General features: G+C 33.6%; 4 protein-coding genes across 4 annotated transcripts in view; 3 read left to right on the top strand and 1 right to left on the bottom strand.

The window, feature by feature from the left end:
- The first annotated feature begins 1155 nt into the window (after positions 1-1155).
- On the top strand, positions 1156-6139 carry LOC112757936 (beta-galactosidase 15). The gene is made up of 17 exons (XM_025806478.2): positions 1156-1464; positions 1874-1969; positions 2077-2189; positions 2299-2365; positions 2450-2542; positions 2652-2795; positions 2927-3015; positions 3109-3214; positions 3297-3384; positions 3531-3649; positions 3737-3898; positions 4205-4419; positions 4522-4622; positions 4716-4825; positions 5118-5339; positions 5420-5631; positions 5719-6139. Exons 1-17 carry the CDS (start codon positions 1294-1296, stop codon positions 6137-6139), a joined length of 2529 nt encoding a protein of 842 aa, XP_025662263.2. The 5' UTR covers positions 1156-1293.
- Positions 6140-6558: 419 nt separating this feature from the next.
- Positions 6559-11043, top strand: LOC112754320 (probable pre-mRNA-splicing factor ATP-dependent RNA helicase DEAH5). Its single transcript, XM_025801931.3, has 2 exons — positions 6559-10127; positions 10425-11043. Exons 1-2 carry the CDS (start codon positions 6859-6861, stop codon positions 10816-10818), a joined length of 3663 nt encoding a protein of 1220 aa, XP_025657716.1. The 5' UTR covers positions 6559-6858; the 3' UTR covers positions 10819-11043.
- Positions 11044-11649: 606 nt separating this feature from the next.
- On the top strand, positions 11650-13540 carry LOC112756499 (probable methyltransferase At1g29790). The gene has a single exon (XM_025805103.3). The coding sequence runs from the start codon at positions 11839-11841 to the stop codon at positions 13123-13125; it is 1287 nt and encodes a 428-aa protein (XP_025660888.1). The 5' UTR covers positions 11650-11838; the 3' UTR covers positions 13126-13540.
- A 2020-nt stretch (positions 13541-15560) lies between these two features.
- Positions 15561-16540, bottom strand: part of LOC112754458 (auxin response factor 5) — a 3425-nt gene continuing 2445 nt past the window's right edge. Inside the window, exons 2-4 of the mRNA XM_025802115.2 lie at positions 16489-16536; positions 16147-16337; positions 15561-16045 (exon numbers count right to left, since the gene is read on the bottom strand). Coding sequence (XP_025657900.1) covers positions 15928-16045; positions 16147-16337; positions 16489-16536 — 357 coding nt within the window. The 3' untranslated portion in view covers positions 15561-15927. The remainder of the gene's footprint in view (positions 16046-16146; positions 16338-16488; positions 16537-16540) is intronic.

The raw sequence follows: 16540 nt of genomic DNA, 5'->3' as shown, positions 1-16540 counted from the left end.
GTTCATCCATGTTTAATTAACTTTTTAATATTTTTTATTTTTGTGACATATTGAAGTGTACCTTACTTTGGCCACACACTGAACTTTCCTTGTGTATAGGAATTATTTCAACTATTGGTTGAATTCCCTTTGACACAAAAAAAAAAAGGTCACACAGTTGAAAGAACAGGGTTTAAAAATGGCTTAAATATTGGATTGGATAAGATAGGAGAAGGATTTTTTTAATGCAAATAAAAAAAATGAAAATTAATATAATTGGACGAGTCACATCAAATATCTAAAGTGTTAGAACAAGGATGTTGGTGTTGAGATCAAGCTAGAATCCAGGTTCTACAGGTGAACATAAAATTTCGAATTTAACTTGGATTCCATGAAATCCGATTACATTTTAACGAGTTTGATCAACTGATTAAAGTTAAATTTAAGTATAGTTCTGACTTTATAAAAATAGTTTTTAAATATAATGTTTTAAAAATTATAACATGCTTGGTAAACGACTATGGCACTTTTTTATTTTTAATATTGGATTAACAATGTTGTTTTTCTAAATTGTGATCTATTGTGGTATTTTTTTAAAATATGGGATGATTTAATGTACAGAATACAAATCGGACCGTACGATTTGTGTTGAAAAATTAAAAAAATTTGGAGTACGACAGTCCGATTTGTGTACTCCAAAATTTTTTCAACACAAATCGTTGGGTCCGATTTGTGTACTCCAAACTTTTAAAATTTTTTAAACCTCCCATAGTTTTAAAAAACACCAAAACCTTTTAATTTTTAAAGACATTAGTTATGATAAAATATAAAACCTATTTTGGATTGGATCATGGATAATTTTTCATTTTTTAAACATGTTAATCCAATCCAATACCTAATAGATCCCAAAACCTTTTAATTTTGAATTTCATAAAATAAATGTAAACAAGATCAATTTAGTTAGTTTAAATTTTAAAATGTAGTTAATTTGATCTAAAATTTGATTACAACAAAAGATTAACTTAATCTTTTTGAATTTCATAAAATAAATGTAAATAAGATCAATTTAGTTAGTTTAAATTTTAAAATGTAGTTAATTTGATCTAAAATTTAATTACAACAAAAGATTAACTTAATCTGTATGCTGAATCTTATCTGAATCTGTTTTTTTTTTTTTCTCTCTTATCCATTCTATTTCAAATTTGATTCCAAATTTTTCAACAAATATTCAACTATAAATATAGGTTCTCTCAACACTTAGTTACTCACACTTCAGCTTTAAATCTTAGTTACTTACTCATCAGTCATAACAAGATGGGAATAAGAATGGCTTCTTATGCTGCATTTCTATTTCTATGCATGGCTTTGATGAGCTTCACAATTGAAGCCATGAATGTTTCTTATGATGGAAGAGCCATTACTTTCAATGGGAAGAGAAAAATCCTATTTTCTGGCTCAATTCATTATCCACGTAGTACTGCTGAGGTAATTAATGCATAATCATAATCAATTATCAAATAACTATCCTGTTTTTTTCTTCTTAAATTGATTATTTTATTTCTGTTTGACTGCTCTGTTGTACCGTGTTGAGCTCTTTGTTTTTTTTAAAAAAAAACTATCTTATTTTTTATTTATAATATACTTTTATATAAAGATATTTTTATGGTAAAAACTCAGGTACAATCAACTTCACATGAAGTTGATAATTAAGAGTCATTAAATGATTTGACTGATGTAACTAAATTTTTTTATCAACTTTACATAAAGTTGACTTCACCTGAATTTTCACCTATTTTTATACGAGTAATTATTTACAAATTTTTGGTATAACTAATTATAAGGCGAATAAAACTTATTATATATTAATTTTTTGTATTATTATTTATTATAATAGATGTGGCCATCACTGATCAAGAAAGCCAAGGAAGGTGGACTTGATGTTATTGAAACCTATGTTTTTTGGAACGCTCATGAACCTCATTATCGTCAGGTATATATATTTTAATAATTTTTCGAAATAAAAATATTTGTTTTAAAATATTTTGGTTTTGAAATTATATTTTCTTAATGCTAAATATATTCTATTTTGTTTTGTAGTATGACTTTACTGGGAATCTGGATTTAGTGAGGTTTATTAAAACAGTCCAAAATGAAGGTCTTAAAGCCATGCTTCGTATTGGTCCATATGTTTGTGCAGAATGGAATTATGGGTAAAATTATTTATATATTAATTTTACACAATTAAGCATAATATATTTATTATTTTGAATTATATGATCGATTTTCTTTTTAATTTTTTTTTTTAAAATCTCTCATCAGTGGATTCCCAGTGTGGTTGCACAACATTCCTGGCATTGAATTTAGGACGAACAATGCTCAATTCGAGGTGCCTCATATTATAATTTTATTTTATTTAATGAAGTATAAATTTGACTTCTATAATCTAATTTTTGTTTAATTATTTTTGCAGCATGAGATGAAAAACTTCACAACCTTGATTGTGGACATGATGAACCACGAGAAGCTTTTTGCATCACAAGGAGGACCTATTATTCTTGCTCAGGTTTTTTTTCCCTTTCTTAATTTTTATTAATTTATTTAATTTTAGTTCTTATGATTCACATAATAATAAAAATAATAATTTTTGTTTTTTATTATGTGCTAATTAACAGATCGAAAATGAGTATGGAAATATTATGAGTTCTTATGGTGATGATGGAAAAAAATATGTTAATTGGTGTGCAAACTTGGCTCAATCTTATCAAGTTGGTATTCCATGGGTTATGTGCCAACAAGATAATGCTCCAGATCCAATGGTAAATTACATAAAATTTTCATTTTTATCGTTTAAATATAACAATTTATTTTATTATTATGTTGTTTTTAAAATTTTTATAATTGTTGCTAATTAGTTCATTGTTTTTTTTTTTTGTGCCCTAATACACAGCTTAACTCTTGCAACGGTTTTTACTGTGACCAATTTTATCCTAATAGCCAAAACAAGCCTAAGATGTGGACTGAGAATTGGACTGGCTGGTAACAATAATTTCTTGATTTATTTTTTTTTATTTGGTATTTTCGTTCATAATTTTGTGTTAGGTCAATTAATTTGGGAAATTAAATTATTAGGTTTAAGAACTGGGGAGGACAAATTCCACATAGAACTGCAGAGGATGTTGCTTTTGCTGTGGGAAGGTTTTTCCAATATGGTGGAACATACCAAAACTACTATATGGTAATTATTATTATTAATTGTTTTTTTTAATCTTGATTAATGCTTTAATTTAATCAATTTATCATGTATTTATTGTTTACAGTACCATGGAGGTACCAATTTTGGAAGAACTTCAGGAGGCCCATATATCACTACTTCATATGACTATGATGCTCCTTTGGATGAATATGGTAAGCATATAAAAAATTATTGCCAATAAACTTTAGCTCAAGTGGCATATGCTTCTTTTTTTAATCAAGAGGTCTTGGGTTCAAGTATCATGTAGTGCAAACTTGATCAAAAAGAGGTTATTTTTTTTTTATATTTGTTTCTTTAGGTAATTTGAATCAACCTAAGTGGGGACATCTTAAGAAACTTCATGAGGTTCTGAAATCAATTGAGGATGTTCTTGTTAATGGTCACAGGAGGGATGTTGAATATGGTAACATGGTCACGGTAAGTTTTTAATTTTTATTATTTTTGTTAGATAATATTTTTTTTTAAAGTTACATTAATTAATTAATTTTGATTTGATTATGACAGGCCACAATTTATAGCCATGGTGGAAAATCAGCTTGCTTCCTTGGCAATGCAAATAATTCATATGATGCTTCAATTAATTTCCAGAACAATCAATATAATGTTCCAGCTTGGTCTGTGTCTATTCTTCCAGATTGCTCTAATGAAGCTTATAGCACTGCCAAGGTAATTATTAATTAATTAATCATTATCATTATTATTTGATGAGAAAAACTCAAAATAGCTCCTGACAATTACCTCAAAAAACAATAAGATCCTTGACAAAAAAAAGATCCAATCCGACCCCTGACAATAAAGTTAATGTTATTTTTTTTTGCCCAAAAAAAAGATCAGATATCGGATTGGGTGTTTTTTTTCTTGGGATCTCGTTATCCTTTCGAGGTAATTGTCAGGGTGAGTGGGGTATTCACTCTTATTTGATTAACAATTTAAAAGAACTATTTTTTAATTAGTTATTATAAATATGTTCAGGTCAATGTTCAAACATCCGTAATGGTGATGAAGGAGAATGAAGCTGCAGACAATGATGATGAATCTTATAATTTGAAATGGCAATGGAGACATGAACCTTTTGAACAAATGAAAAATGGAAAAATTCTTGGTAATGTTGCCCTAAGTGCTCCTCAACTTTTGGATCAAAAGCTTGTCACAAATGGTACCTCTGATTACTTGTGGTACATTACCAGGTAATTAATAATATTTTCTCTTTAATTATATATATATATGGTTGCTAATTTGCTATACTTAGTGTTAATGATTTTTGTTTAACAAAATCTTTTATTCCTCAGTGTTAATGTTGATGATAATATGTGGACTAAGAAGGATGTTCAGCTCAGAATCAATACCAATGGTCACGTACTTCATGCATTTGTTAATGGAAAACATGCAGGTAATTTTCATTAATTAATTATTTAATTATTGTTATTATTGTCACACTAATCATTCTTTAATTAATTAATCTGTGAATGTCTCACATTATCAGGTTCCCAATATGCTAAAAATGGACAATACCAATTCTCTTTTGAAACCAATGTCACATTGAAGGCTGGGACCAATGAGATTTCTCTCCTTAGTGCCACAGTTGGCTTACCAGTAAGTTAATTACATTGTTAATATCATGGTTTTGAAAATCGAACCGGACCATCCGGTTCAATTAGATTAACCAAAAACTAATCACCTAGTTGGTTCGGATGAAGTCAAAAATTGCTTAATAAAAAACCAATAAAAAATTGGTCGAACCAACAGTTAATCGATAAACTAAAAGAATTGTTCGATTTTTTAGCGGTTTTTGGTTTGAAAATAATAGACTTAATACTTAATAATAATGTTTATTCTTATTATTAACAATAATTAATTAATTAATTAATCTCTTTTATGTGTATAGAACTATGGTGCATACTTTGACAATGTGGAAGTGGGTGTTGGTGGTCCAATTCACTTGGTAACACATGATGAAAGTGGTGATGAGGTGGTGAAGAACATCACAAACAATGTGTGGAACTACAAAATTGGATTGCATGGTGAAAATGCCAAACATTATGAGAAGAACAGTCTTGGTTGGCTCAAAACAGGTCTCCCAACAGATAGGATTTTCACTTGGTACAAGGTAATCATTATTTACACACTTAATTACTTGTTAATTTCTTTTATATCTTATTATTTAACTAATGATACATTTTATTTCAGACAAAATTCAATAGTCCAATTGGAAATGATCCAGTAGCGGTGGATTTGAGTGGTTTAGGAAAGGGTCAAGCTTGGGTTAATGGCAACAACATTGGTAGGTATTGGCCAACTTATCTTGCTGATGATAATGGTTGTTCTACAACTTGTGATTTCCGTGGTGCATATACTTCTAGCAAATGTGCTACCGGTTGTGGAAAGCCTACTCAACAATGGTAATTAATTATTTTTAATTAAATTTAATTTTTTTAATATTTTTTATTTTGACCATGCAAGATTGTTTAATTTAATTTAATTTGTAGGTATCATATTCCAAGATCATTCCTTAACGAGGAAGACGAGAATGAGTTAGTTTTGTTTGAAGAGATGGGAGGACACCCATTTAACATAAAATTTGCGACGGTGACAATTGGAAATATCTGTGCGAATGCTTATGAAGGCAACACTTTGGAACTTAGCTGCCATGAAAATCAAGTCATCTCCGAATTTAAATTTGTAAGCTTCGGTCAACCACAAGGTCAATGTGGATCATTTACTAAATCTCAATGTGAAGCTTCTAATACTTTGCAACACTTGAAGGAGAAATGTCTTGGCAAATCTAAGTGTTCTGTTCATGTTTCTGAGAGAATTTTGGGATCCACTGGTTGCAAGGTTGAACAAAATAGATTTGCAGTTGAAGCTGTTTGTGCTAGCCCATTCAACTATTATGCAAAGAAGAAATAAAATTTTAATTTAGGATTTTTTTATGTTTGGTAGTTTAGTACCTTAAGAGTTTATGGTTCTTACATCACCTTGATGTAAGTATCATAGATTAATAATTAAATAATATTATTTCTTATGATTTAATAAATAAAATTATCTTTATTATATATTTTTTGTTGTTTTTATATTTTTAATTTGTTATATATTTAGAATAATATTTATTAAGTTTATTATATGTATATTTTTTAATTTTAATAACTAAAAAAATAATAAAAAAATAATTAATTATTGATAGTCACACGAATATAAAAAATATTTAGTATATGAATAATATTATCAATATTTTATTATTCTAATTAATAATAAATATTAATTAATCTCTCAACGAATCTGTCAACTAAAATAAATATATATAAACTGAAGGCAATTATTTAAAAATCTTTCTAAGACGTTGACTTTAAAAAAAATTATAATAACAATTAGCTTAAAAGAATAACCACCTTAAGATTAGGATAATGTTTAACCGTCATCTTCGTATTAAAATTTAAAAGTTTCTGGGTTTAATTACCTTACACAATTTCTGTTAGGGTTTTTGTTTCTTTCTTCTTTTGTTTGATCCCAATTACGGTTCCTCTGATCTGAAAGATGCTCGCTTTTACCCCAAATTTTCATTTACATAACACCACGAATCTACGCTAACTCCGAATTCATCGTTCGAGCTTCGGTTCTTAATCAAAGCCATGGCGGTGGAGAGTTCACAGGATTTGTTGAAGAAGCTCGAGTACTTGTCTCTCGTTTCGAAGGTTTGCACAGAAATGGAGTCTCACACCGGAAACGCTGATAAGGTACTTGCTGAGTTCATCACCGAGTTGGGTCGATCTTCCGAGAACTTCGAAGAATTCGATGCGAAACTGAAGGAGAACGGTGCCGAATTGCCCGATTATTTTGTCCGGACACTTCTCAAGATAATCCACGCTATTCTCCCTCCGAAGAAGGGTTCCGGCAACAGCGACAGTAAGGGTTCGAAGCTGGACGGTGGTGGTTCCAAGGGGAAGTTCAAGGCACTGGCTATTGCGGATGATAGGGACAGGGTTAAGGAGCTGCAGAAGGAGATTGAAGCTGAAGCCAAAGAGGAACAAGGTGGTGACAGAGACAGAGAGATAAACGGTGAAGATGGGGACAGAGAAACAGACAGAGGTAGAAGGGAAAGAATTGGCAGAAGGGACAGGTATGATAAATATGATAGAGATGAAAGGTATAGTGATAGAGATAGGAATAGAAATATAGATATAGATATGGATAGAGATAGAGATAGAGATAGAGATAGAGATTATGATGATGAAAGAAGGGATTCTAGGAGAAGGGGAAGGGATAGAGAGATTAATAGTGATAGTGGTAGGGATAATGATAAGGATAGATATGAGAGGTGGAGGTTAAATGGGTATGAAGATGAAAATGATGGTTATGGCAAAGAAGATGATGGTGGTGGCTGTGGTGTTGAGAGGAAAGGTTGGAGGGAACCGATACATGGTGGGGGTGGTGAAGTTGAGTTGTATAAGATTTATAAAGGGAGGGTTTCAAGGGTGATGGATACGGGTTGCTTTGTTCAGTTGGATGACGATAGAGGGAAGGAAGGACTGGTGCATGTTTCGCAGATTGCAACTAAGAGGATTAGTAATGCGAAGGATGTGGTGAAGCGGGATCAGGAGGTTTATGTGAAGGTAATATCTGTTTCTGGTCACAAGTTGAGTCTGTCAATGAGGGATGTTGATCAGCATACTGGCAAAGATCTTCCGTTGAAGAAAAGTGATGAGGACACATTTCGGATTCAGGATTTAAAGGATGGGGCAGTTGCAAGGACGGGTCTGTCAGGTATCGGGATTGTGGAGGAGGATGATATGGGTAAATCACGGAGGCCTTTGAAGAGGATGAGCTCTCCTGAGAGATGGGAGGCAAAGCAGTTGATTGCTTCAGGTGTTTTGAGTGTTTCAGAGTACCCAACTTATGACGAGGAGGAGGATGGGCTGATGTACGAGGAGGAAGGTGCTGAGGAGGAGCTTGAGATTGAGTTGAATGAGGATGAACCGGCATTTTTGCAAGGGCAGAGCAGGCATAAAATGGATACATCTCCTGTCAAGATTTTCAAAAATCCAGAGGGTTCTCTTGGTCGTGCTGCTGCCCTCCAGTCTGCACTTATAAAGGAGCGTAGAGAAGTACGAGAACAGCAGCAGCGCACCATGCTTGATTCTATTCCAAAGGATCTCAATCGTCCTTGGGAAGACCCTATGCCAGAGTCTGGTGAAAGGCATCTTGCTCAGGAGCTTAGGGGTGTTGGTTTGTCAGCCTATGATATGCCAGAATGGAAGAAGGATGCTTATGGGAAGACCATTACTTTTGGGCAAAGGTCAAAGCTTTCTATTCAAGAACAGAGGCAGAGTCTCCCAATTTACAAGTTAAAAAAAGAATTGATTCAGGCTGTCCATGATAATCAGGTGTTGGTGGTAATTGGTGAAACAGGCTCAGGCAAAACTACTCAGATCACACAGTATCTTGCTGAAGCAGGTTACACCACAAGAGGTAAAATTGGATGCACTCAACCTCGTAGGGTGGCTGCAACGTCAGTTGCAAAGAGAGTGGCAGAAGAGTTTGGATGTCGATTGGGAGAAGAAGTTGGTTATGCCATTCGGTTTGAAGATTCTACGGGACCAGATACTGTAATCAAGTACATGACCGAAGGTATGCTTCTTAGGGAAATACTGGCTGATGAGAATCTGTCACGGTATTCTGTCATAATGCTTGATGAAGCCCATGAAAGGACCATTAATACTGATGTTCTTTTTGGACTGCTTAAGCAGCTAGTGCAGTGTAGACCTGAGTTGCGATTGATTGTCACATCTGCCACTCTGGATGCAGAGAAGTTCTCAGGATATTTCTTTAACTGTAACATCTTTACAATACCCGGGAGAACTTTCCCTGTGGAGATTCTTTATAGTAAGCAGCCAGAAAGTGATTACTTAGATGCAGCTTTAATCACTGTCCTACAGATCCACTTGACTGAACCTGAAGGAGACATTCTTCTCTTCTTGACTGGCCAAGAGGAGATTGATTTTGCTTGTCAATCTCTCTACGAAAGAATGAAGGGATTAGGTAAGAATGTTCCAGAACTGATAATATTACCTGTTTATAGTGCCCTTCCTAGTGAAATGCAGTCTAGGATATTTGACCCTGCTCCTCCCGGGAAAAGGAAAGTGGTTGTGGCAACTAACATTGCTGAGGCTTCTTTGACTATTGATGGGATATTTTACGTTATTGATCCTGGGTTTGCAAAGCAAAATGTTTATAACCCAAAACAAGGACTTGATTCATTGGTGATAACTCCGATATCACAAGCTTCAGCCAAACAAAGAGCAGGACGTGCAGGGCGTACTGGACCTGGAAAATGCTATCGCCTATATACTGAGAGCGCATATAGGAATGAGATGCCTCCCACCACGATTCCTGAGATTCAAAGGATAAATCTTGCAATGACTACTCTCAACATGAAAGCTATGGGAATAAATGATCTTCTGTCCTTTGATTTTATGGATCCACCATCATCCCAAGCTATTATTTCAGCCATGGAACAGCTCTATAGTCTTGGAGCATTGGATGAAGAGGGCCTTTTAACCAAATTGGGGAGGAAAATGGCAGAATTTCCCTTGGATCCACCATTGTCTAAGATGTTACTTGCCAGTGTGGACCTTGGATGTAGTGATGAGATATTGACGATAATTTCCATGATTCAGACTGGCAATATTTTTTACAGGCCTAGGGAAAAGCAAGCCCAAGCAGATCAGAAGAGGGCAAAGTTTTTCCAGCCTGAAGGTGACCATCTCACACTGCTTGCTGTTTATGAGGCTTGGAAAGCCAAGAATTTTTCGGGACCATGGTGTTTTGAGAACTTTGTTCAATCTCGATCATTGAGGAGAGCACAGGATGTCAGGAAACAGCTTCTCACCATCATGGATAAGTAAGATATCTATTTACTGCTACTAAATATTTTAGCTGCTTTGTTTACTTGTTTGCTTGTTTGTTTGTTTTCTTTTAATTGTAATTTTGTACCAAGGTTCTCAATGTTTCTGCAGATATACTGTTTTGTAATATAGTGAAATGTTTAGAGGACACCAAATGTTTCGAAATTGGGCTTCTTGTTAACATATTCTGCTGTGAATTGTAGCATAAATCTTGTCATTGGTCCTCTGCATATAATTTTGCTGGCCAGATTGAATTAGATTCTGAAATCTGAATCATCATCTCTGATATGCAGGTATAAATTGGATGTTGTAAGTGCTGGAAAAAACTTTACCAAGATCAGAAAGGCGATCACTGCAGGATTCTTTTTCCATGCAGCAAGGAAGGATCCCCAGGAAGGCTACAGAACCCTTGTTGAGAACCAGCCTGTATATATCCATCCAAGTTCATCTTTGTTCCAGAGACAACCTAGTTGGGTCATCTACCATGAACTTGTTATGACTACTAAGGAATATATGCGTGAGGTCATAGTGATAGATCCTAAATGGCTTGTTGAATTGGCCCCAAGATTCTTCAAAGTATCAGATCCTACAAAGATGAGCAAGCGAAAGCGTCAAGAGCGGATTGAACCACTCTATGACAGATATCAGGAGCCAAATTCATGGCGTTTGAGTAAACGCCGTGCTTGATATGCAATTCATCTTCTTCCTCTTAATGCAATGTATTGCGTAGTGTTTACACTACATTTCTGTTTAGACGCAAACTTGCCCTCAGTCCTGATATGATGATGCAGGTGTAAATTTTGACCCTTAATTTGTATTAACTGTAAATGATGTATATAGGCATATTTACTAAGTTGTAAATTTTATGGGTTCCTAAATCAAAGTCTAAGCTGTAAATTATGTTTGGGTAAATTCATGTTTAAAGCAGAAAGTTGAAGTTGAATCCTGCAAGAACTTGGCTGCACCGCATTACGTTTAAATTCAATTTATTGCTATTATTGTATCACTAAGCAACTTTATGTGACAGAAATATATGTTACTGTTACTAATAATTGTTAATATGATTTTCTTTACCGAGGCATTCACTAATTATTATTGTGGTTGACAATAAGGTTTTTGAGTTTTGACTTGTCCCATGCTTGCATTGGTTCATCTGTTGTATCGCATAACACTCCCCAAAGCATTTTGCAATGTAGTATAGTGATATGAAGGTATAATAACAATATATATATATATATATATATGAATTGAAAATGTAAAAAAATAAACAAATTTTAATAAAATATTTATTTTTATGGTACTCTTAAAATGTATATTTAAAGCACAAATTAACAAGATTCTAAAAACTAAACCACACAACTACAATCACTCTTTTTCTTGGTTACAACTGTACCTTTTTCAATAAAAACAATTGGATTCCACTAATGCTACCTACTGAAATTGAAAATGTTTGATTCTTTTATATATACATATTTATTAAAATAAAAATGGCAAGTTGATTATAGATCTCTCTTATCTCAGACATTATTACACGGTCAGAACAGTAACAAAGAAAAAAACATAGTAGTACTTGTAACTAGTAACATGCCCAACCGACATAGGTTCCATTTTTGGATCTTACTCTCTTAGAATCACACCTTCACTTGGTACTCTCCACACTCATCGGTGTCAGTGATTTCTCACCTGTAAGAAACGAACAAGGAAAAAATGGGTTCTGTTTCTCTGAAAATTGGTGATGGAACTGCCAGATTCAGAAAAGCAACACTCTGTTCTTCAGCTGTGAACATAGTTATGATCTTCTCCGTCATAACCACAAATCTTTTTGCTCTTTATGCTTTCACTTCTTCACCAAAACACACTCAGATTCTTCACAACAACAAGAACATATCCATAATCTCAGAACAAGTTTCCATTATACTGAGAGAGATTAATCTGTCTCAGAAGAAACTTGCCCAGATGGAAAAGGAGCTCCTTGGCTATGAAAGCATTGATCTTTCAAGACCCAACATTGCAAATGAGTTGAAAATGTTCCTGCAGCATCACCAGCTACCTCTAGGCAAAGATTCAAGAACTGGGATCACTGAGATGGTTCCTTCTGTTGGCCATTTGTGTGAGAAAAATTCAGACTTGTTGTCACAGTACATGAGCTACAAGATCAATGCTCCTTGCAATGATGATTGGAGTGTTGCACAGAAGCTGATTGTGAAAGGGTGTGAGCCATTACCAAGAAGAAGGTGCTTTTCAAAGACAGTTTCAAAGGTAGGACTTAACCCTTTTCCCAATTCTCTTTGGAACCCTTTTGTTGTTGGTAGTAGTGGTAACAAGAGTGTTAATTGGAGTGGACTTAATTGCAAGAGTTTTGAGTGTTTGAAAGGGAAAAAGTTGAGTAAAGAATGCATTGATTGCTTTGATTTGGTTAAGAATGGTAATGAGAATCAAAGGTTTGTGAAGGTTAAGAGTAAGAATGATTTTCTTGTTGATGATGTTTTGGATTTGGGAAGTAGTAATGGAGGTGTTAGAATTGGTTTTGATATTGGTGGTGGTTCTGGAACATTTGCAGCTAGAATGGCTGAGAGGAATGTTACTGTGATCACTAGCACTCTCAATGTTGATGCACCATTCAGTGAGTTCATTGCTGCAAGAGGGCTTTTCCCTCTTTACTTGAGCTTAGATCATAGGTTCCCTTTCTATGACAATGTGTTTGATCTGATTCATGCTTCAAGTGCAATTGATGTTGTTGGTGTTGGAGGGAAGATAGAGAAGTTGGAGTTTTTGATGTTTGATATTGATAGAGTTTTAAGGGCTGGTGGTTTGTTATGGATTGACAACTTCTATTGTGCCAATGAAGAGAAGAAACAAGCTTTGACAAGGTTGATTGAGAAGTTTGGTTACAAGAAATTGAAATGGGTTGTAGGAGAAAAGGTTGATAGTAGTGGATCAGGAAAATCTGAAGTTGTGTTGTCTGCTGTGCTTCAGAAACCGGTTAGAGCATAATGCTCTGCGCCGGAGTTAGTTGTTCATCGGCGGTTCTGTATAGATTTGGATGCTAGTTGTTTGATTAGGACATAGATGAAAGGAAGAATACTCTTGAATCTTGGTTCTGCTATCTCTTTTTCACACATAATTTTGTGTGAAGAATTGCTTCTAAAGAGTCATCAAAATCCCATTTGAAGTGGGAATAGAATAAATATTTGGATTTAGTTCTGGTCTTTTCATATAATCTTATTCTTCTGTATTTGGATACTAGTTGTTTTAGAGTTATTCATGATTCTATAAAGTATTAGCAATGAAAAGTGAATTGTATCAAAATTACAAAGTCAACTAAAGTCTACTATTTTTCAGTTACAGTTCCTTTTGTTGAAATGCAATTGAATTGACATGGCTATGAATGTTTTTGCATCTAAAAGAAGTAGTCCATTTCCAATTGCCTTCTAAGAATGTGATTCATCAATCATCATCCATTCCCTTCTGGATATTTTTCCAACAATTAATTTTTTCATCCTTCATGTTATATATACACAAAAATCAATCATTCGGATAAAATATATATTAAAATATAAAATACATATTAAAATGTGTGAAACAATACAAATATATAGTGACTGATTTAGTGACTAATTTTTTCCAGAATATCCACCACATTTATAGGAGGTTATATTTAGGTGTCAAGAAGAGAATAAATATTTTACTACCAATCACAAATTTCATGTTGAATTGAATTCATTTACAAGTTACAACCTAACTATGAAGTAACATTACAAACTAGTAGAAATTTGCACAACACGATTATGACCCATGAAACATGGTCAACAGATGCAAATGTTAAAGCAAATTTATAGCACCTTTTTTTTTTGGGAGTACATCTACCATATCTAATACAAGCAAATTACCTAGTAATCCACTATTTTATTAATAAAACATTTGTAAAAGTAATAAATATTACATTACTCTGCATAGTCATTTTTTTCCTCTCTTTATAAATGGTTTCAGATTTTAATCTTAAACATAACAAAAAAAAATATAAAAAGAAAAGTTATGCACCAAATCTTTTCCAATTTCATTATTTCTCTTGGATGTCACGTAATTTATTTGTTAGCAAGTTGTAGTGTGTATCTTGCAATATTTAATCATCTGTTGGTCAATAATGAAGGGCATGGATTTGCTTTTAATATCTTAAACTATGCAATGTCTCTAATTATTATGAGTAACTTAAAGTTGAAGCTATCTATTTATTTCTTTAATAACTCGAGAACCGTTCTGTGCTCTCATGAAACATAGTAATTGAGATGAATTATGTTATGTCAGTGTGTGCTTCCTGAGTAAACTTCTCATTATTCAATGGCAGAAACAAACAGTTGCTGTTTTACATAGCCACCAATCCACCATAATAATAGTGTCCCTATAATGTTTAACCTATGGCTGCTGCTATCACCATTTTCTTGAAATTAAAGAGATTACAACTCAGTTGCCTTAAACATCAAAATACTATTCAATTCGAATCGAATATCGCATTATCGACCCTTGACAGTTGTAGAATACCTAAAAGTGGCTGCAAGTAATAACTACCATAAGATATGGCAACAACTAAGAATAAAAGGAACTAAAAAAGGAAGTTATATTTTCCAAACACACCAGATCACCAAGTGTATGATCTCGTATTTGAGCGACAGCGTACTTTTTACAGGTTTCTGGCCGGAGGTCGTCCGGCCATGATAGAGTGGTGAGAAGATAGGACTTGCCTCAACCAAAGACCATCTTCGAATTACAGGTCTGGAACAATGATTGAAACAATAAATATATAAAGTAATGATAGGTGAAGCTGAAGTAACTTCCATGAATGAAGTAAACAATACTTCAAGATCACAGACCAATTTCTGAATACATTATTGACACCATACTAGGGAGTCAAAAAATATTAACTGGAGCGCCAAAAACCAAGATTAAATTGAAAAATGCACCCAGTTGAACTCCAAATTGATCTGACCAATGTAACTAATGATGACTATTTGACCATTTATTTATTACCATGATTCATAGGAACACAAGTTGCTTAACTACTGCCTGCTGGATTGCTTCGAATGGTGTTATATTTAGTTTGGGAAACAAAAGAAGTGGGGAAAAAACTAAGCAACCAGAATAGTATTAAAATTCAAGAGCTAATGCACAAATTTCCATGTTGCATCTTAAGTTTTCACATATCAAGTTAACAAGATGTAAATTCAATGCAAAAATGTTACTAATTCAAGAAGAGAGCAAAAATAGCTAATTACTTCCTTAATTTTAAAGTATCTATCAATTTAGACAAAATAATACATTAAAATATCAATAATTTCGACAATTATGTCTTTATACATTGACATTCTAACGGATAACTTGTCTAAATTGATTTTGAAACAGATCTAATATTTGACAAGTTGCAAGTCATATGCTATAAGCAAATAAAGCATAATATTTCCACTTGCTTGCAAGAATGTCTCACCCAACATGACATTAAGTATGTAATCTTTGGCTCATTGGAACATTCTAGCCTGTGACCTTTCTTAAAACTCAGACCAACCTTGTCTTCCAAGTTTTTTCCATACACCTAATACTCCATTCTTTGCCAAAAGTGTCACTTAGTTCATACATTACATAGAACCTTTGTGTCATTACAAGGTTGATACATAGGAATTCTACAACAAATAACTTTACTTTTGAGATATTTTCTTGAATTAGAAAAAACACTTTGATGCCAGTGTTGCAATGAAATTGCAAAGAATGGCTTAAGTGATATTATATATAGGCACTACCTAATATTCAAACATTGATCCCTTGCAAGGCTCCACTGTTGAGAAGCTTCATTCCCTCTTCACTCATCTGTTGAACTTCTGAAGGCGATAAGATTCTGATGCATCGAACGCAGCCGACAAATTCCCTGCAGAATATTTAAATGAAGGAAATTATCAGATGACATGCTATTTCATCATATAAATATATTTTCATAAATCCACATTACAAGAGAATGCAGAAACTTACTCCCAAGGATCATCCCCAACAAGAAGAACATCACTCTCATAATCCACATACACCAGTTTCCAGCCGGAACCTTTGGTGTCATTCAGCAGACCATCTAGTCCGAACATGCATTCAATCGCGCGGATCAGCTCTTCGTAGTTCTTGAAAGTTGTGACATCAATTGATCTTCCTACAGATCCTGCCTTTTGCACCTGTCAGCATTGAATCAACAAAACCATGATGATTAGATGCAGTTGATACAATGGATTTTTTATTAGGAAAAATGCTAATAGCATAAATGTCATTCATTTGTAAGATATCTTAGCATGACTGTGAATTTGGAAAGAGGTTTCAACAGCAAACCTTAGTGTAGGTTCGCACGGGCGCAGCAACTGGTTGCCATGAGTTATTCTGC

This window comes from Arachis hypogaea, chromosome 16 (genome assembly GCF_003086295.3).
Source record: "Arachis hypogaea cultivar Tifrunner chromosome 16, arahy.Tifrunner.gnm2.J5K5, whole genome shotgun sequence".
Lineage (NCBI taxonomy): Eukaryota > Viridiplantae > Streptophyta > Magnoliopsida > Fabales > Fabaceae > Arachis > Arachis hypogaea.
This window is presented reverse-complemented; position numbering and strand designations above follow the sequence as displayed.